Source organism: Excalfactoria chinensis, chromosome 2, assembly GCF_039878825.1.
Source record: "Excalfactoria chinensis isolate bCotChi1 chromosome 2, bCotChi1.hap2, whole genome shotgun sequence".
Classification (NCBI taxonomy): Eukaryota; Metazoa; Chordata; class Aves; order Galliformes; family Phasianidae; genus Excalfactoria; species Excalfactoria chinensis.
Genome location: NC_092826.1, coordinates 126,106,195 through 126,128,275, shown reverse-complemented (window position 1 = coordinate 126,128,275; position 22,081 = coordinate 126,106,195). Strand labels below are relative to the sequence as shown.

Below are 22,081 nucleotides of genomic sequence, written 5' to 3'. Positions count from 1 at the left end.
CCATACTAGTCTGAAGACTGTGGAACACACTGCCAATCTTAGCTGGACTGTCCTAACAAACTCACTGTATAGTCTGGATTTGGCTCTGACTTCCATCTGTTTGGGCTAATGAAAGACGAATGGCATGGACAACATTTTCACAGCAATGATGCTGTGACAGCAGCTGTGAAACAGTGAGTCACCTTCACTGGTGCAGGCTTTGATGAGCATGACATGTGGCCACTTGTTCATTGCTGGTGAAAATGAATAGCTAATGGTAGCAACTATGCTGAAAAACAGTATTTTGTAGCTGAGAATTTGCTCTATCAAGCAGTGTAATTGTGCTCTTTGTAACTGTTGCAGTTTCTATGGAAATAAATAGGAGGCATTACTTTCAGAGCAACATATGCACAAAGGTTACTTTTCAGACCAGTGGTCCTTACACTGATACTGGTCACAGGTACTCCACATGAGCACCTATAAATACGTGACTGCCTTTTACTTACTGTCTTTCTCATTAACCAGTGTCACACTGGATGTACAAAGTAAGGACTTCCTACTACCTGCAATCTAGTATGCATCTGACCTCCCTCCAGCGCTACATCTCATCCATTCTACTCCATCTAGCTTCTCATTGTGCACGTTGGGTGCAGCTCAATAAAACTTAGTGGAGAAGTTCTGAAAGTCCTCATGGAACTGGAATCTACCTTTTCTCTGTTAGCATTTTTATGGTTTAATCTTTTCAAGTGTAAATCAAGCATTGTCAGATCTGTCTGAAAATATACCTATCTTCTGTAGCAGTATAAAAATAATCACACACTGCCATATTCTTGAAAAGATGAGAAATTTACCTTTAAATATTTGTCCTTCCTTACATCTTTAATAAAATATTGTAAAATACTTTCATTGTTATTATTAGTAACAGTCATTTGTAATGTGATTCTCATTCATTGATCAGGACCCTGCTGTGCAAGGCATAGCTAAGCCAAACATCCCTGTTCCAAAGAGTTCATTATTTAAATATAAGAGGAGAAACCACACATCAATATAAAGGAAGCACAAAGAAAGAATAAAAAATTTATCTTTTACAGTTATGTAAGTGCAGGCCCAGGAAAGGAGAAGAAAGTTTGCAAGGGTTAGTGAGAAATAACTTTATGCAAGCAAGGAAGTAGCACAAAATGTACAAGCTGTGGTTTTTGAGGTACTTCCTACAACATGTAGTTGTGATGCTGAAAGAGAAGTCAGTACTATACCAAGGCACAAGATGTCACTTCTATCTTGTTTTCATTTCTGTACTGTTTAGTTGCTCAATTTTGGATTAATTTTCCTATTGCTATGTTAGACTGTTGATTTAACGCTTAAATGCAAAGCTGTCTATTCTGTTTTCTCACTATCATCCTTTCCCCTTTCTCTTTATTTCATTGCTTTAACTAATTGAACAACATGCAGTAAGACTACAAGTTTTAACACCCTGGCTTATTTAAAGATTAATATCAAGTAATAATGAAACTTGTGTATGATTGAAATAATTTAATATAAGCCTGATTAAAGATACACTGTGAGAGAACTGGGTAAAAATGTTATATTCTTCCACTTGCAATTTTGTGTGTAATAAATTAGTCTCATTAGTCTCATTCTATCCTCTTTTTTTTTTTTTTTGTTGTTGTTGTTGTTGTTGTTGTTTTTTCATATATATTACCTTGGAATTGCTTTAAACATCTTGTCTTTGAAATCCTTCCATTTGTTTCTGACAACTTTGATTGAAGTGACATATTTCTCTCTTTACATCTTTTTTCCCTCAATAACATGTAAGTCTTACTGAACTTATCACATCACTACAAGAAGTCTACTTCGGACTTAGATTTCAAAGATATTAGTATGCTGTATATTGGCTCTGAAGGAAACAACATTCCTTAATAGCTTCCTCAAAACTTGCATATATTTGCAGATCTGTGCTTCATCCCACAAATGCAGAGAATCTAGAAATCAAATAATTTTGTCTATAGAAAATTCTATTGTGCTTTTTCTTCTATGGGGTCCTAATATACAGCAGCACGCAATGATTCAGAAGGTTTGCATTATGTAGCAACAGGCAGTTCCATACAACAACTAATTATCTTTTTTGTGAATATTTTCTATCCCATCCTCAGTTCTAATGTTAGTTCTAAGAACAGAATTCCAGCCTCTCCCTTCTTGATGTGGCAGGCCCAGGAGCTATTCTTTTCACTGTTCCATTTTCTTAAATTGATCTGTTCGGTTTAATGATGAGCCTTACCCTGACCCCTAACTTTTGTTTTTTGTTTTTTGATGTTGGCAAAGCTCTCAGTAATAGCTAGAGGAAATAAAGCTTGTTTTCTGCACTAGTACTTTCTGATGGGGTTGGATCGTTCTATAGCATACCTTATATTTTACACTGTAAACTTGTATCTGTTCTTGTAATTATTTATATTATTTATTTCCAGTTCTCTACAAGTAAAAAACTAATTTCTTATTTACATCAGGTGATAAATGGTTTTGGTGCATTGATTTTAATCCTACTGATCTTTTACCCCAGAGTTTATAAATGAAAAGTTTAATTACAGCGCTACACTGTAGTGAAAGCTTTCCACTAACACCATTATAATTCTATAATATTTTTTTCTGTGCAAAGATTTCACTGGTTATCAAATTGTTTTGCCTGAATACTGAGTGCTGCTTAACAATATCTGGCAGTTGATATTAAAAACTGTTGCATCATTGTCCATATCTTCAAGATTCTCAGCATGAAGAATGACTGAATAAGGGCAGTCTCAATTCTTGATGGACGGAATCTCCCTTCTTAAGAATCTCTTCAAAAACCATCAACTTTGTTCTTGCTTTACTGTAATGCGTTGAATTTCTCAATTCCCCTAATCCTTAACTATTAACTGTCCTGTATAATGTGACAAACTCAGTACAGCTAGGAGATACATAATACCTTCATGCATTGAAGAAGGAGAAAAACGAGTAAAGATGCACATTTCTGCAACTGTAATATTCTATAATACAGTGAACACCTTTCAAGATGGAGATGCTGCTTTGCCCTTTGCCTTACACTGACCAAGAGTACACTGTCAAGTGACATGGAATGGGATAGGTAAAATGTTGTCTTTTATCACTCAGTTGTACATACCACCCTAGTTTCTGTCTTACATTTAATATCACAATCTCATGTTCCAGTCCAAGGCATGGTGGGTTATCACACTGCCCACTTCACTGGGCATGGGTTTATAACTGCACTCAATTTCACATAAGATAGTTTGTCAGTACCAGATTATCTAAGTCCTCCTGAGACCTGAAATGCCTCCGCTTTCATTTTCCTTGGGTTCTTGCTCATGCAGAGCACAACACATCTGAACTTAGCAAACAGGCATGAGCAGAGTCTAGCTTCCATGTAGTTAAGGAGGCTCAGCACAATTTTAACAGGCCTTTTACTTGATCACAGCTGCTGCTCCTTAGATCTTAGGCATGAAAGCATGAATAAACAATCAGAAAAGATATTTTGTAGAAAAATACAAAGAACTTTGAACAGGTACCAGGTTTTCATTGAAAAGACGCTGAGAGACACACCGATAAGTGAAAAAGAATGACTGGAATTAATCTCCCACCAACATGCAGTCTCTTGGGTGCTAAACTAATTAGTGAAGGTAAATCACTGACGTCAGGACTGTGTCCTGTTGAGAGTATGTCAAATGTTGACTGCAACCTTTAGCATTTTCCCTTCTGGCACAGTTCAATCCATGTACCTCTGTAATATAAAAAACTCATTTTTAGTTTTACAGTTCAGTAAAAATGTGGTATATCATTTTCATTATATTTTCCTTAAGCGTTCTGCCATATTTGCACTTTCAACTAATTACGTGAGAACCTTTATTTGTGTACTGATATTTTCATATGCTTAAGTCACTAAAGTAAAATTTGAGCATCTTAAACTAAACACTGCACATATTGATGCAGTGCACTTACCCAGTGGTAATCAAAATACATTTGTATGAGATAAATGTTCCTATCATTTCTAGCCTATATGCTACTGAGATCCATCAATAAAATAAAGGACATAACACTGCAATAATATTTTTTCCTGTTCAAGAGAACAGGAAATATTCAAGAGACGCAAGGAGCCAAGTGATGTCTTTCACTAATTAGGTTTTTTATCTACCAGGCATTCTTCAGTATTTTTGTGCTTTCCTATGGCTCTGTGGTCTCCCACCCAAGTATTAGCCAAACTCCCCAATGCAATCACTTTGGAGAGCAATGCAGCAGATTTTCAACCTGTGCACATGGTTATATTGGTTAATACCAGCTTAAAAAGCCACAGGTAAATATTATACATAATTTTTTGCAGTCCTGGTCTGTCTTTCTAATACTACTTTGAAGTGAAAACATAAACTTAAGGAATTTTTACATATGCAATTCACTATATTTATTGGGAGTGACAGTGGCACTGTGAGTAAAGAGGAAAGGCCATACTGCCCTGACCTCAAAAGGACTTTCAGTGAATGAAGGGCTGACAATATTGAATCACATAGGTCCCTGAAATTTAGCAGTGCAAGAGAGTCATTTAAAATACAAAGGTCAAAGAAAACCTAATGTGTCAGTTGGTTCAGGTCACCAACTACTGTCCTTTTCTATCTGGATCTCAAGCCTTTGCACGCACACAAACACATGGATGTTCAGTGAACCTCGACTGTGACAAAACTTTAAACTCAGTTCTCAAAAAAGCCTTCAAGGTAGTGAAAATAACACCACCCTCCTGCTGTACTGCACCTTAGGGTCTGTGGGAAGTTAAGCCTATGTTTCCTCTTGGTATCACAACCAGTACAATTATGAGCTCAAGAAGAAGTTCATGACATGAAAGAATGGCAATGTCAGTACCTCTGCCTTCACTGAACTACAGTCTGTCATTTATAACACCCACCGTATCTTCCAATGATATCTCATATTTTACCACACAATTCAAAAGTTACAACTAAGTGAATTTACTATAAGGCTGAATGCTGCCTGGTTAAATAATCTCCATCCTTGGATGTTTTAAAGACCTATTTGGATAAAACCCTTTAAAACTGCTGAACCTGCTTTGAAGACGACGTTGGACTACAGCCCTCTTGAAGTCTCCTTAAACCCCAAAATACACAACACTCTCCCTGCTGAATGCAATCTATACAATTTCCTAGCATTCACAGTGTCATAGTTCTACTGAGTTTCTAATGCACCAAACATTTGTTATTTACAAGGACAGACCAATCTAATCAGGGTCATGAGACATATAGCTGTGGCTAATCTTAGTTTTAGATGTGGACAATCATATATCCAACCATTTCTAGTTACTTCCATGATAGTAGCTACTAGATTTTTTAGGATAGTTATGTTGACTAGTAACAACAGAACCACAAGGAACTATTATTATTATTATCATTATTTGTGCTACTTAAAATACATTTATTCAAAAAGCAAAAAAGATTCTGTGCCTACTCCCCATTAGTAAAGAGTCATATGCATTTTCCTTAGTGAGATACAGGGCAAGAACACGTGTTCTTGGTGCATATGGGTTTTCTGTAATCTGAAGCAAAATACTGTAACATGGAGATTATGCCAGCTCAGTCCGGGCTTTTGCACTCAAAGTCAGTTAGCTCCCCAAAAAAGCTATCACATGTTAACCTCAGAAAGTGCATTTGTCTGACAATGACACTGACTGAAAAAGACAGAATGTTGCATAAACCTCTGCTTGGTTCCCCTACTTCTCTGCCCAAACAAAACAATTTATATATAAAATTCTGGCAATGTACATTTAAAATCTACCTTTTCTTCTGGCTGGACATATAAACTGCTACAATCTAAATAAAACAGGAAGAACTTTTTCTAGAATACTGTGGAAATCTGTGATGATTATCTCAGAGGAGAGAGCTGTCCTTGGTCACCAGTGGCATGAATACCATTCTATGCAGGCCTGTTCTTCAGCTAACGTGAAACAACAAGAAGAAAATGATGTTCATTGTTAAGAGTTTTTAAAACTACTTTACCAGTAAGGAGCATGTAGCTATATACTGAAAAATAATCAAGCTAAAACATCTGGTGCATGACAGGGGACTTGAAGTCTGAGATTCAGTCCAGCATATGAGTACATGCACTGATAAATGTGTTGGAAAAAGCAACATCTTTCAGTTAGTCTCAGTGAAAATCAACATATAAACACTAGCTGGGCTCTTGCAATGCATCAGTTCTAGGCATACTTGAGGAACAAATGCATAAAAGCATTACATGTTATTTCATTTTCACATTAATGCCAAAATTCAAGCTCTCTAGTGTCCTTGTTGCTCTGCTCAGGGCTATGACTAATGGAGCTATCACAACGTTCAAGGCTCACTTCTCCTGTGCTAACATATACATGGAAGACTGAAGGGAAAAAAGCCCAGTCTACATCTACGTTCTGCTGTTCCCTACTTTCAATTAGGCCTCATAGCCCTAAAAGGTAGGTCATTCTAGCTTGAGTGTGAAACAAGGAATAACACAGTTCCTGAAACAGATCTTAATACCTATTCAATGCAACAAGATGTCTGAGCAATATGAGATTATTGCAGGCTACTTAATGAACTGCTTAATGAGAGTTAGCAAGTCAATGCAGCTCTGTATCACTATTTCTATAAACTGAGAACAATATTGCTTTGCTATAATTAGAAGTTTGGAAAACCAATGGCAGCTGGAAAGAGAAAGAATTTAGAAGTTTTGAGCCAAAAGATGAGAAGATTGAAGGGAAAAATCCCAACAGCCTTAAAAGAAATGCTCCACAGCCTTTCAACTAATCCATCTTAGAGTGTAACTAATTCTACTATTATAAAACTGCCTCACTGTCTAACATAATTTTCACTTGATTTTAACCCTCTTTTCTGCTATATCAAGAACACGAAGAAGAAATTATTCACTGTCCCTTCACATCATGGCACTCTCTAATTTTTACCACTGGCTCTGGAAATTATCATAATATTGCATGAATTTTTAGAGTGCATCCTGGAGTTTCAGTTATGTTCAGACATGAACAAGGTGTGACTGTAAAGAGAGGGATACTGAAATTGGATGATTTTTTCCCACAATTATGAAAATTGTTGTCAAATCTCTTCCTCAAAACAGAAAGCAAGGCTGCATATTTTTTTGCTGTTCACAAGACTGGTTAGCCTAAGTATCAAAATGCATAAAATTATTTGTCATAACTTCAGTGGGCACTGCACTGAACCATCCTCATGGGATTCAGCCCCAACAGCACTGATCACAAACCAGCATTTGATTGCTTTTGAGCAATGGGTGCATGCTGGGCTGAGTTGCTTGGTGGGCAGAGCTGCCACTGTGATGGCACGGGGCAGGGGGTGGCCATGTTATGCTGGGCTGTGGGTTGGGCATGCCTGGTATAAAGCTTCATTACAGTTAGTATTTCTGGAAAAGGAAAGTAATGGGCATTCTCCCTTCAGATGCCAAATATACAATTTAAGAGACTCTTTGAAAAGCCAATCACGTTTTGGCCCTCTCTTCAAAATCTAAAAACAAAGATATGTAAGGAATATCAATTAGAGAGCACAGCATTCCTTTAGAGAAGGTCTATCAATAATTGGAAGACTAAGTAAACGGAAATTAGAGATAATGCTACAAAAACAGGAGAAAACATATAAATTGAGAGCCTCAGAAATGACAGCTGTCCAGTAACTTCTGTGTAAAAACTATGCATTTTTAATAGACAAACCTCCTCTGCCTCTTTATAATTCAGGAAAGATCAGTGTGTTGTTATCAATATAGCAGAATCTGAAAAATAAATTTTGGTGGAGATCATCATTAGCACTTTCTGTTTGGTTAGAAGGGTATTATAACAGCTGTTTTTCTCCCCAAAGGCAGCTGGCTGGTGATATTATTTTTCAATTAATGGCACTACACTGTGAATAGATTACAGCATGTAGACATGAAAACAATGACAATTAGTGGAAGAAATTAAGCGATGCAACAAAGTAGGTTTTGGTTTCCATTTAATTGGAGGGTAGGGAAAGTCACAGATGCAATAAAGCCTTTCTGGACACTGCAAAATTGGTATGCTGAAGGCTCTCAGAACAATCCAAGGCAGACTGGGTGAATGGATACAAAATAAAAGCTGGAGCTGGGAAAGCACAGGGAGTGGAATGTAAAGATGCAAAAGACTTGAACATTGTTGAGAAAGTCTAAGGGGAATATTTAATTTTTAAATAAGAATGTAATATTGCATTGAATCCTTAAATAGATTTATATCCTTTAGGACTGAATTTCTGACATTTTATTCCTATATATTGTAGATGCGCTAAGGCGAGCTTTGTAATTCTGCACTTAGCTGAGCATGAAAGTTAAGCTTTTCAGTTTTGCCTTCCAAAACATAATAGAAGAAAAGATGACATAAATGGGAAAAAATACTACAAAGGAGAACACCGTACTGCAGTGCCGTCTGGCCCAAACTGATGAACTTCACTTCCTATTTTAAATTGCATTTCATCATAGCTGCAGAAAATGTATCTGAATCTGCCTAGTTAGGTTAGAATAGCTGAATTGGAAAGAACCTCCAGAAATCAATGAGTCCAACTCCCTGACCACTTCAGGTCTAACCAAAAGCTGAAGCATATTACTGAGGGCATTATCCAAATGTCTCCTGATCATTGACCGGCAAGGGATATCAACCACCTCTGGAAAGCCTGTTGCAGAGTTTGACCACCCTCGGGATAAAGGTATTCTTCCAGTGTCCACTCTAACCCTCCCCTGGTGCAGCTTTGTGCCATTTGCACCCTGCCACTGGTTCTCAGGAGTAGAAGCTGGCACCTCTTTCTGCTTCCCTTCCTCAGACTGCTGCAGAGAGCAGGGAGGTTGCCTCCTGGACTCCTCCAGTCTGAAAGAAGTGGCCTCAACCCTCCTCACAAGACATTACCTTCCAGCCCTGTTACCAGCTTTGGTACCCTCCTCTAAATGGTTTCAAGCATCTTAATGTGGTTATAATTCATAGAGTCCAGAACTGCACACAATATTTCAGGCCATGCTGGTGCTAAACAGCAGGAGAATCACCTATTTTGACCAGCTGGCCATGCTTTGAATAATGCACCCCAAAATGTAGTTTGTTCCTAGGCTGCCAGGGCACACTGCTGGCTCAGGCTGAACCAGATAGTCTTAAAGCACGTTTATATCTCTATCCTTATATCCTCTCTATCCTTATTCCTCTATCATAAGATAAAGATCAATTCACATAGCTAAAACAACTCTACATTTGTATGCATGTTAGTATGTTTTAAATGACATCACAGAGAAACAGAATACTCCCAGACAAGCACAAACAAGACTCCGTTTAAAGCTCAGGTTTTCTTTCCCACTCCATCATGCTCTGCTCTGTGCTCCTTTTCTGAACAAGAAGCAGGTGAGAACATTTAGTATACACATACAGCAAAATGTCAAGAGTTCCCATTTCAAGGACCCGCACCCCGTAACTCACAGCTTGTGGTAATGCAATCTTTTCTTCCTTAAAGATGATATAATGGACCTCTATGGTTATGTTTTATATATGCCCTCACACCGTACACATTTGTTGTTATACTTTCTTGCCCTGGATCATAAAATTATGAAAACACCCACAGTGAATTGAGGAATTGTGCTATTGCAATCCTGGTGTTTCTACCTTAGCTCCAGTTTTCTTTGATTTTACTGAACATACTCTTGAAAATGGTGAAATAGATTAATTTCCACCTGATCATTTATATGAGCTTCATTACCACACTAAGTCCCTCCACTTAAGCCTTTAAACCAAAATAATAAAATTTAGGAATAATCACCCAATAATGTATGGAAAAGAGCCCCACCAAACAGCGTGGGAACACAGAGCTGTTGTCACAGAGAAGTCAGGTTGTACCCTTTGCTTTTCACCATCTAACAGAATGTGTCCTCAGAGAACAGTTTTTTATCATATGAGATGCAGAAAGGGACAAGGTCCCATCAGGCATCTATGTCCCAGCTGGGAGGCAGGTTCATCAGGATTCTTTAACAGAATGGTTTTCCTCATCTAGCGTCTAATCATCGTTTTGTATTTGCTGTACATCTTACAGTGAAAAAAGGAGGAAATATTTAAGCATAAGTGAAAAGCTGTGGGAAGCTTCAATCTGCTAATTCTCACTCCCAGCTCCATTGTTTTTTCTCTCCCTTCCCTCTGCATTTGACGGTCATGGACAGTGTCTCTTCCACCTAACAGTATCCTTTCTCTCCAAGTCAACTGCTGGAAGAGAACTCTTTCTTTACTACCAGTACCTCAGCATTCCTGACACTGAGCTCCGAAAGTCTGTCAGTCACCAAAGGACGTTCGTTCTTTCTGATACAAAAGCTAGAGGATCAAGACAAGAACTGGGAAAGATGCTGAGGAATCAGTCACTGGTGAGCTTATCATAGACATAGCACAGTACGAGACATGGCAAGGCTCTAAGCAAACTGGAGCCAACATTGTACAAATTCTGGCTGGTTATGGTAGAGCCTCTGCCTTGGGAAGACACTATGTGGTTCATGGTTCTATAGGAAGGCAAGCTGGGGCTGCCATGGAAAGGAAATTCCTCCCATTTTGTTCTATGGTATGAATTTCTGTACACGCTTTAGATACCCTGCGCAATTTTCCCTTATCAGAGCATAGAAAGCTATCTTTCAAGGCTAAAACTCAGTTTGACTCAGAAAACTACAAAATTTCCAAGTAAACATACTGAAATATTCCCTAAGCTGGAGATGGAGAATTTCTACAAAGATAATAAAACATTCAAGCATTCTTAAGAATGTTTACAGAACACAGCAAACTTTATGAATCATATTAGGCTAGTCATAACAGAAATAGATTTGATAATCACTTTTGTCATCAACGTGATTCAAGCATTGTCTTAAATTGCTGACAAATATAAAGACATCACTTTTCTAAAATGACTTACCGGAAAGTACAGAAGGAGTGAGCCAAAGAGAATGGTTTCCAACAGCACCAGACCCGAAGCTCTGATACTCTAGGAAAAAGAAACAAAGTATACAAAAAAATTAGAAGATTCCTAAGTTGGATACTGTTCAACGTGTTATATGGATACATTTTGAAACCGCTGAAATGGCTCTTGGTTGTGAGAAACTATGAGTCATGGGAAGTACAGATATGAATTTAACTGCAGATTTTTTTATTTTTTTTTTTTTCTGTACTATTTAAATGTTAAGAAGTCCATTCTGACCTGCCTTTTTATTATTAACGATTTGGCTTCCACAGTATGTATGAATAATCTACAATTTTACTAAATACAGACTGTGCTCTTAGATTGCAAGCACCTTTATCTTTCCTGAAATTTTATACAAAGAGTTATATATTCAGTCATTAACTTGTCAGGATAATAAAATAAATATAGTGCCATTTCCTCACTGATTCTAATGCAGTCTCCATCACAGTTTTAGTCCATTTTAAAATTAAAAAATCTATTATTTTCTTTAATATAAAGCTCATTCTGTTGATGATTTATGTATAGTGCATCTGTACCTTATCTAAAAGACGAAACATCAACACTGCTTTCCATTTCTTCCCTTCCTCTGAGTTTTAATGCACTGCTTTCCTAACTGCAAGCAACACAGTCAGATAGGACAGTAAAAAAGCTTTGCCAAAAATCTTTTGAAAAATCCCCTTATTTCACATCATAAAATCCTCTCATGGACTGGAATCAATGGTGTGTGGTAATCACTCTAATGAGTTTGGATGGATGAAGTTTATCTTTCATTAGTAAGACAATCATTAAAAAAATGATCTCTGTCTGAATGGATTTACAGATGCATTTTTGGTCCCCCAGGGTACAGTTTCTGCTTGCAAAAATGGTGGAATTTCATAGATGGATCTTTTCAGTGAATCTGTAACCTAACTCTGATTTCATATCTCTTCATTCTCCTTCTTGACTGGTCAGCATCTTTTGACTTTTACAGGTCTGATGTACCAAATGTATGATGAAGGATGAGGAGAAAATTCTCAGAGAGCTTTGCTAATATTAGGCAATTACGCAGCTACCTAATTTCTAGCAACAGTGACATTTAGTGAGGAAGGTTGTGCATGTTGGCACAGACATTAGTGCTCTGATCTCCCACCTTGCTGAGAGTTAAATTCAGGTCAAGTACCAGAAAGCAAGGAACATTTTAAGCCAGTTCCTTTCAGAATATAGCTCAGCTGTAATCCTCCCATGGAACAGGACAGGTTCTTTTTCTGAAGGTACTCTGTCATATCATCCATGCCCTGTGTTCTAGGGAACTGATGTTTGTGCTCTGTATGAAATTAGCACTGAACTTCATTTGCACTCCGCATTAGGAAACAGTCTATGAAAAGCACACTGAAATGTTTGTTTTCAGAAGGCTTAGAAACAGCACAGACTAAAGATGTAAAGTCCTTTTGATTTTTTCCTTCCATGGCAGTGTAATATAAGACTTGTACAGATATTCACTGCTTGGGATAAAAAAGAAAAAGAGACCACAGAGATTTTTGTACCCCCACCAAGTAATGGTGCCTCATTCTGTTTTCCTGATTTCTGATGCAAATACATTATTCCCCTCTGTATCAAAAAGAAACCTGCACATATGCTTCCCTGTTCTTTATTCCCCATAATTAGAAAGTTCTGCCTAATAGCTCTTAAACTTCCTGTAGTGTGTCTTTAGTTCAATGTTTCTAGTTCTGTCAGCCATGGACACACAAGTTACTTCCTTATTTTTCACAGGAATTTTCCATGCAGTTGAGAATCATCATTTTGGGTTCTCCTTTCTGGATTTTCCCAATTCTTTGATTTTTCCACGAGGGTCTTTACTTTGGACTTTCACATTTTGAGCTTCACAGTAGCAATTACAAAACTATTCTGTTACCTTGCTCTAAAATTACACCTTGCATCTGAGACATAAATACTTCTGGCAAAATTTTCCTAGAAGTTACACGCTTCATGAAATGTTTCTTTAGAAAGTGAAGCAAAACAAAGCAGAGTACCAGCAAACAGCTCAACTACAATAATTGTATTTCCCAACAGGATGCAATGCCTGCCATAGCAATTGCTGAAATGTGAAAACCAACCCATAAGCAGAGTTCATATGTACACTTTCATCATTGGGCTCCTGTAATTCAAGACATTTGCTGCAAAAAACAAAAAACAAAAAACAAACAAACAAAAAAACTGAATTGTGTTTTCTTTTCCCGTTTTAATGAACATATTATGATATTGGATAAAGCGAAAGCAAAATCCCAAATGCAAAGAGCTAGACAGTGGGAAACTGAAACACCAGTGTCAGGATTTTTAGGCTCACATATTTCAACTGTTCAGTGACATCAAATTCAACAGAATAAGAACTCCATGTAATTTATTTCTGTCATCTGGATACATAGGGAGCCTCAGCCACAAGTCTGCTAATGGAAAAATGCACTCCCATAATGCATTTCTCCACATGGAAGCAATGCCCGGCCTCATTTCATCTACAGGGACCTACACCAAGCATATATACCAACAGATAAAAAATGCCCAAAACAAAACACTGATTCTGTATTTGCAAGAAATTTGTTTGTTATGAGCATCTCAGAACAATAAACAAAGAGCTGAAAGGACTGTATGATCTTTTATGGCTGCTGTATTAAAATTGCTTATGTATTCTTATTTATGTATTCAGATGCACTCAACTTATTCAGATGGCACAATAAAAATCAATACATCTAGACAACTTTTCAAGATTGCTTTCTGCAGACACTTCTGTTTTGAAATGACATCAAAAAGCTGGAAGTGAATATTTTGTTGTCAGTTGTGAAGCCATTAAACAAAATATTTTCAGGTTATTCAATTAAGAAGTGACTCAATTATTTTACAGCTCGAATGTTAGTGGCTCATGGATCATGCACGCTGCTATGGCACGTAGAACAGTAATTGCATATATTTTTATAAATTATAAAAGATAGTATGGTTTAGCTGGCATTTCTAATTAACGTACAACTTCAGCATGAGCAAGGCATAAAACTTCTGTGCAGCACACAATAAAGAAAAGATTAGGAAGTTTAAAAAAGACTAAAATTTGCCCCCAGTAACTTTGCAAGCACTGGCACCAAAAGCATGGCTGTAGGCAGCACCACTCTAAAATGTACATAACAGCAAGTATGCTCACAGAAGTCATGGGAAAAAAAAAATAAAAAAAAAAAAAAGAAAACCTTTATTCCTTAAAGAAAGCAAATTTAAGAACAGAACCGAAAGGAATTCCACAACCTCCATCATTTGCTCTCCACCTATGCCATCTGCACAATTAAAAATCTCCTAGATCAGGGCACTTTAGGACAAAGTCTTCCACTTGCATGTAACATCAGCTTTATTTCTTTTTCTCTTCCTTATCAGCTGCTTTTTGGTTTGTTTTGCCTTGTTTTGCATTTGCCTTGTTGGCATTTATTTTGCTGTGTTGTTTGTTGTTGTTGTTTTTTATTTGTTTCTCTGCCTGTTCAACTTCTGTACAGTTTGTTCATTTGCTGTTTAGCTTGTTTGCTCATTTCCCATGTTTACTTATTTGCATCAGAAAATTTGTCCTTCCTGTTTTTTCCCCTTCTCAATGGCTGCTTACTGCTGACACATAACACTGCAATATATTTTGCTTCTAGCATCACACTTTTATACTTACCTTCAGTCATTTTCTATATTCTTTACATTTGTTTTATCTTTAATTGAGATATTCATGATCAAAAAAAAGATGCTATTTTAAGTTGAATGAGGATGACAGAGCTAGGAATTAACTTCAATCCAGGCTTCATCCAGCAATGGTGGATTCAAGCAAGAAGGATGCAATTATAATAGCATGGCATGTAATACAATAAAGGTGAAAACTAGGGATGTATTGGCTCCTACCAGCTTTTTCATCATGAGATGGAGTTTCTAAGAGAGCAGCTACCATCCTCAAATTCTACAATGAACGAGACAATTTCAGCGAATCTAATGCAAGTTCTCGACCATGTAAGAAATCTAAGCAAATAGCCATCAGTTGTTTCATGTAAAGCTACTGAAAGAATCAGCTAGAAAAAAAATGCAACATTGAGTTAAATTCCAGCCAGCAACAAAGTAGCATGAGGACATAGAGGCCCCTGGTTGGTCTGTTTCCTAACGTCTGAATCACTATGCCATGCTAGATCTACACAGGAAAACACTACACCCAGTAATACGTTTTGCATCTGCATGTTAAATATTTCAAGAGGAGCTTGCAGAAAATCTGAGTTTAAGTGTGACTTGGGCAGTAGCGCAGGCTCATAGCTGGTTATATGCCCTCACATTACACAACTGCTGCAGGATGGATGGTCTCTCCAGCTCCAAGAGGATGAGACAAGAACTGTTGACAGTTCTTGCATTCAGGAATGTAGTACAAACAGATGAAATTCTACTGACCATCTGCCCTTCAGCATCCACTCAAAATTACACGAGTGATGATTTAAAGCATTTAAAAAATCAAAAATATCCACAAAACCAAGATACGTTCCAGGTCGCAAAAAGATTGGAGGTAAGTTATCGCCTCCATGTGAGATTCAGAATTTGACTGCAACATTACTTCTGTTTTCCTGTGAAGTAAACATAGCTGTCTTTGTAGAGCAGTTCTTTTAAAGAAAGCTTTACTCACTGTTTATTACAAAAATACAGCTACTTTTTAACTTTCTCATATATGTTTTTCTCATTAATAAAAACAAACCAAAAATGCTGCTACAGAAAGCAAACCATTCATCACAGTTTTCTGGTGCTCTATGAAGCAATCAGGAGCGCTGTCCAGATGAGTCAGAAGGATCCCAACAGTACCTTTAGCACAGAGTAACTCACAGAACTAATTGAAACCAGCGAGACCAGCGCTAAAACATGCTTTGAAAACTTAAGACTTGCACAGAAAAAGAAACCGTGAAAGAGAAAGAGCTTACTCCAGTGGGATATATTAGATTCTTTTCATACACTTTTAGTAAAATAATGGGTAAAATGCCAACACATTATGGTAATATACAGCAGACCATGACCACTCATTAGTGCACAAAAAAATAACAAGATTGAGGTTCAACTACCTTGGTGATATGCAGATTATTAGCATGTAGATCATTCTGACTCCATTATGAGTGCAACATCTATAGCTTTATAGGCTATAGTGTGTTTCCCCAGAGTTCAGAATTGGACTTGGTATTCCAGGAGCAGTCCCACTACCACAAAAGAGAGGAGTAACGAACTTATTTTGCCTCCTGGCCATGCTTCTGCTGCCTGGTGTATGGTTTTCCTGAACTGTGATGAGAGCTCACCATTGGCTCATATTCCACTGGAACTTCCTACTATTTTTCAGCCAGCCTACTTCTCGGGATAAAGACTTGGAGATAAACATACAAATACATATTTTGCAAGAAAATGATAACAAGTCAAGGCATAGATCTTCATCACCAACCACATTCCAAGACTGGGTTTCAGCAATTTTTTCTAGCTGATTGCTGCCTCCAGTCTTGGATCTGAAGGAGCTGGAACTGTACTGTTTGAAGCAATGAAAATGGAGTTACGTTCTCTGTTCCAAGTAGGGTCTTCATCTGCCTGATGAAGCAACTGACCAAAACAGAGGGAGGAAAACTGAGGTGGTAACTACAAAAGCTGGGGAGCAAGTACATATTCTAGCTCATTGGAGATATCATTAGAGAGCAGAATGTAAACCCAGACCACATTTAGATTACAACACTTCAAATGCAGTGTTTCAGCATTACTGCACATTTTGGTTTGCTCCTGAACCTTTCTCTAATGTTGAAAGTAACTGTTCCTCAATTCAATGTACACTATTGCAAGTCTACCTCTTAACTTAAAGAATTTTACTACAGATGGTGAAACTAACAAGCATGCGGATAGCTCCCAGTTAGCACAGACAAGGCACTCCCTTCTGTTTCTCCCCTACCAATATGCTTTAGCAGAGTATGTTTTCTTGAGCAAAGCTGCAAAAAACATTATTGGTCAAGGGCTGCTCTATGCCTTTGAATTTGCTCAGTCTTCAGTCTACGTTGAGAACTTCAGTAATCTTTAAGATAAATAATAATCCCCTATCTCCAGATCTCAGAAAGTAACACAATTTCTACAGCAGTTCACATCAGTAAAGTCCTTTGTGCCTCTTGGGTATTGCTAGAGGGTCATAAACAAATGCTTAACAATTACTGGCAAAAGGGAAATTAAAAACAAAAAAAAAAAACACACAAAAAAAAACAAGCAAATAAAAAAGCTCAACTGGCCAAGTTGCATGAAGTGTAACAAAGCAAAAAGCTAAAATAATGGATAAAAAGGCATAAAAGATACTGTATTACAATTCTTAGCGGTCCTAAGTAATGCAGAAAATGCAGCAGCCAAAATTAGCACTGAATCTCTAAATGTCAGGGTGTAAAGTTAGTCAACAACAGGAAAGTAAACCACTGTTTTTTATTTTCTTTCTGATGCACTCAAGCAGTGATCAGAACTGCTACTCAGCAAAAGGCAACTTCCAATTGCCTTAACAAGCCTCATTTCATTATTGCTGGTTGTCTTACAAAATTGAAGCAAATCATTCACAAGTAACTGCAGAAAATACTATTCACTTCAAGGTAGAAATGGTTGCACCTCTTTTGAAAATCTCTCTGCAAAATATTGTGTGAAATTCTGTGCCCTGTTCAACCCCTTTACATACTGACAAACACTTTTAATAATTGTTCTCTTTGAAAAATAGTCTCCTAATAAAATATGGAGTGCAAATACAGTAAATATCACAGCAAAGGCCAAATTTCCAAAGATAGGCCCCCAGTTACATTTTTCCACTCAAGCTATGCTGGCAAGTTGTCAGAATCTTCTGGCATTTGCAGCTTTGTGCAGTAGTCTTAAATTAAATAAACACTATCCTCATGTTTTTTCACTACTCTTTGAAAATACTTATGCAAAGGTCATTTTTTTTCTGTTACTAGTTGTAGCTGAACCCAAATATAATATAATTATTAAATTTACTTTTTACTTAGAAGGAAAAAAAAACAACACCAGGAAAAGCAAAAGGTCAAGCAGCCATCAATCAGAAACCAATTTCATTAAAAGTGCACGAGATGTCAGGCAACCAAGAAATCCCCAAATACTTTATTTTCCAATTCATGTGGTCCTTCATCCTTTCTTTTATACAAGTAATGAAATTTGCTATAATGCATCATGATGAAGATAAATTGCTCTGCATTTTGACGCATAAATTCTGCTGCATATAAGTGGCAGTACAGGTAACTTGAAAAACTATTATTATTTGTTGGAAAATAATTTTTATGGTGAAAATAATTAATGTCCTTGGGACATCTTTGTTATAAGATCAGGAATTCCTTCAGCTTAGATTAGCATACCTTGTCCTGACCCACCAATAATCAATCTGCAGAAAAAGGAAAATTGTAAAGAGGTAAATAACGTTCAAGTTCTGTTTCAGTCTATTCACATCCTTATACTAATTTAAAAGTTGAAAATGTAAGATAATGATCATCAAAAACCGGATCACTAAATAGCCTGCTTTAAATTCATTCAAAAATGAAGATGAAGTAAGACAAAATGACATTGTGCTCCTCAAGAATACAGTTCATGTTAGTATTGATGCTTTTGTAACCAGCAAGAGTTCAACAGAATCTATAGAGATCTGATGGATTAAAACACCCTATTACACTGGCAGGAGGTAAGGCTCGGTCTGCATGTTCTCCTGATTCAGTTTAGAAATAGCTTTGGAACACATTAATTGCATTTCAGCTTTCTTACTCAACATGACATTGCCTATTACAGGAGATAATACCACAGCTCACTAAAACAGCCTGTATAAAGCATAGCTAAATCACAGGAAGAAATAGTTTATGGTAAATGACAGGAGAAAAAACACCCTGACTGCAAGGCTCAAAACGCTTAGTATCTTAGAGGAAACAAACTGAGAATGATGTAATAAGAGTTAAAATAAATCTGATGAAGAGAAAAAAACCTCATTATTCACATGACTGAGAAGGCAAATGAACTGTAAATGAATATCATTATACTAATTTCAAATTAAAAACAAAAACAAAACATAAACAACAAAAAAAAGGTCACAATTCTGAAGGCTTTAAATCCAACACCAGTTTATTTTCTTCACTTTCCCTTTATGAGAACCAAATGGCTAAACTGCTCCAAACTTACCAGTTATGTCAGGATTGGAGAAATGCAGACATTTTTCATCTCTTCAAAGGTTATTATAATAAATTAGCAAATTAATAAAAAGCTGAGATCAGGGTTTATATGTTTTCCTGAAAATAAAATCACATTTACCCTTGAAGGAAATATTGCTGCATGTATACAGGTGGGTTAGAGGTCCCTTCCAACCCAAGCCATTCTATGATTCTATATGATTCTATATGATTTCATTTTACTTCCTACCACTGTGTGGCAGAAAGACACAGCCTCAAATTAGCCTTAAGTTATTGTAGGGTCTGCATGAGAAGGTAAGAAAGACTGTCTTTCATCCATAACATTAGAGTGGACAAATGGACAAAAGATGGGGAAGGACAGATGGGAAAAACAATGGAAGGACAAGGCAACAGCTCTTACTGTAGTGAGCAGTCAGTACTCCTTGCCTATCAGTGCTCCACCCATAGTACCATACTTTGTAAGCCCCTGAATTTGAATACATGATGTGGAGAGCAGTGGATGTTCTCATGAAGCCCCTGCCAGGCATGGGGAAGGCATAGGGGCAAAGGAGGAGTATTTGAATAATATGGTGAGATGATGATGGAGGATGGTTTCAACACTTCTGTATCAAATAAAGAGCATGAGTAGAGAGAGGAAAGCTCATTAGGGATCTCGAAAACAAAGAGCTTGTGTACGCTGCCCATGGAGTTATACAGAGAGGACAATGCAAAGCAGCAGGACAGAAACTGCTGTAGGCAAAGTGAGCCCAACAAGTTGCTGGATAACAAGAGGGCTGCTACAGTAACTAAAGAAACAGTACCTGGGACATCTTTGAGGGAACTGGGAGGAAACCAAGGTTTCTTTTCAGTTATCCTTATACTGATGAAAAATTGTCAGAGGAAAACATTAAGATTTTATTTCAGATAGAGGGAAGGGATAGGGGAAGCAGAAAGCAATCTGACTGCATTCACAGCGTGAAGTCCTAAAGAAAAGACACTGCTTGAAATCTCTGTACATTCAGCTTTTACATAAAGTAATGATGAACAGAATAAAGAACAGGCATATGCTTTAGTCTGAATGATCTATAGTGGTTACAGTTTAACTATAGTCTCCAAACCTCTGCCCTGTCTATCAGCCAAAGGCATGGATGCTCAAGGAATCCCTTACAGGATCTTCTTCCAGAGACAAAAGCCTCATGAAGTCTGTAACTGCCACTACTAAACTTCCAAGACTTTCAGGTTGAAAAGTCCCTCCTCTACAAGACAGGCTCATACTTGGAATAGTTCTTCTAAGCCTACACTTTGGTGGCTCTAACAAAAATAAGTCCTAGCTCAGACAAAGGTCTGCTCTTGAAAAGAAGGCATGCCAGAGTCTTCGTATATGTCACTAGGGACTTTGCTATTGATATTGATTGAACAAGAAACATTCACAGCAGCATATAACTCCAAGACAAATAGCAGAATAAATAAATAATGTCACAGATACTCTGCTGACACAACAGGAAGTCCACTCCCAACAAATCAGTAAATGTCTGTTCACAAGTCCAAATGAAATTTCAGATAAATGCAACTACCCTGAAGTTATTCCATCAAAGAATCTGTGGTGAAAGACTATCCTTGTGCGACAGTCCATCCAGTCTACTCAGCTTCCTTGAGAGGGGCACATATGCAAGAGTCATCAAGAACCACAGACAGATGAACAAAAGACCTAGCAATTTGCTCCGTTTAGTTTAATTTCTAGCTCCAAAACAGCTTTGGTGACATAATCTTATGGTATAATTTTTGTTGTTGCTGGGAGATACATTCTGAAATTCAAGGATTCAATTACAGTTAATTTACATTTACTTTAAAAGTGGAATCATTATGTAATACAATTAAACTTAGATTAGTGTTCAAGGCTACTACAGCCTTGCCTCCCTCTGGTGACAGCTATCTTCCCAGCCAGAACCCTGCTTTGTAAGTGAAGCTTAGCAGCTCCATTGACTTGAACAGCAGATATCTATGCTGCAGAGCTTTGTGAACATTGGAGGAACAGAAATCAACAAGGATTCTCAGACTGCAAGGTTATGAACAGCAAGACATTAACTCTAAGAAGCTATAAGTCAGGGATCAGTCAGAAAACCAAAGTGGAGCAAACATGTCATACTCCACTGCCAATTTCTGCCCTTTCAAAGGCAGCATAACTCCCTATAAATTTTCCATGCTTTCTGGATGGCCCCTGAGATATACTAATTCACCTTGTGGAGACAAAATCTGACTTAACATGAAGATATAAAGAGAAGATTGTGGGTTTGGGATTATTAGAGCATTTTATATGTATATATATATTTTTAAACAAAGAAGTGTTTTTTTAAGATCTACCTTGTTTGTTAGAGTAGACCCTGCCTGCAGTGACAGTACAAGGGGCAACTGGCAAAAACTGCAACACAGGAAACTCCATACAAACATGAGAAAGATGTTCTTTACTGTGAGGATGACAGCACCAGAATTTGCTGCTCAGGGAGCTTGTGGAGTGTCCTTCTCTGGAGATGCTCAAAACACAACTGGTTGCATTCCTGAACTGCCTGGATGTGTTCCTACTGCTTCAGTGGGGGGTTGCACTTCATAATCCCCAGAGGTCCCTTCCAACCTCTGCAATTCTTTGATTTTGTGGTGAACATTCCTCTTCTCATTATCTCTTCCTTAGGAGTCTGGATTGAAAACAATCAATACTTTTTATATAGAGATCTTCATTCTCTTCACAAGTCAGTCTGACCTGGAGCCTTCTGTGCATAATGTGGAAATAGGTGCATTTTTCTATTCACAAGCACTTAATTCCCCTCAACCACGCATTAGAGTGCAAATAGATACAGATGCGAAACCTTTGTGTTTGTGAAGTGAATGATACAACGTTCAACAAACAGGGCAATAACAACAACT

At 37.4% G+C, this 22,081-nt stretch overlaps 1 protein-coding gene across 1 annotated transcript in view; it reads right to left on the bottom strand.

Annotated features, from left to right (window-relative positions):
• The window catches only part of GPR158 (G protein-coupled receptor 158), a 167,566-nt gene that overhangs the window by 62,400 nt on the left and 83,085 nt on the right, over positions 1-22,081 (bottom strand). Inside the window, exon 5 of the mRNA XM_072327963.1 lies at positions 10,944-11,012. Coding sequence (XP_072184064.1) covers positions 10,944-11,012 — 69 coding nt within the window. The remainder of the gene's footprint in view (positions 1-10,943; positions 11,013-22,081) is intronic.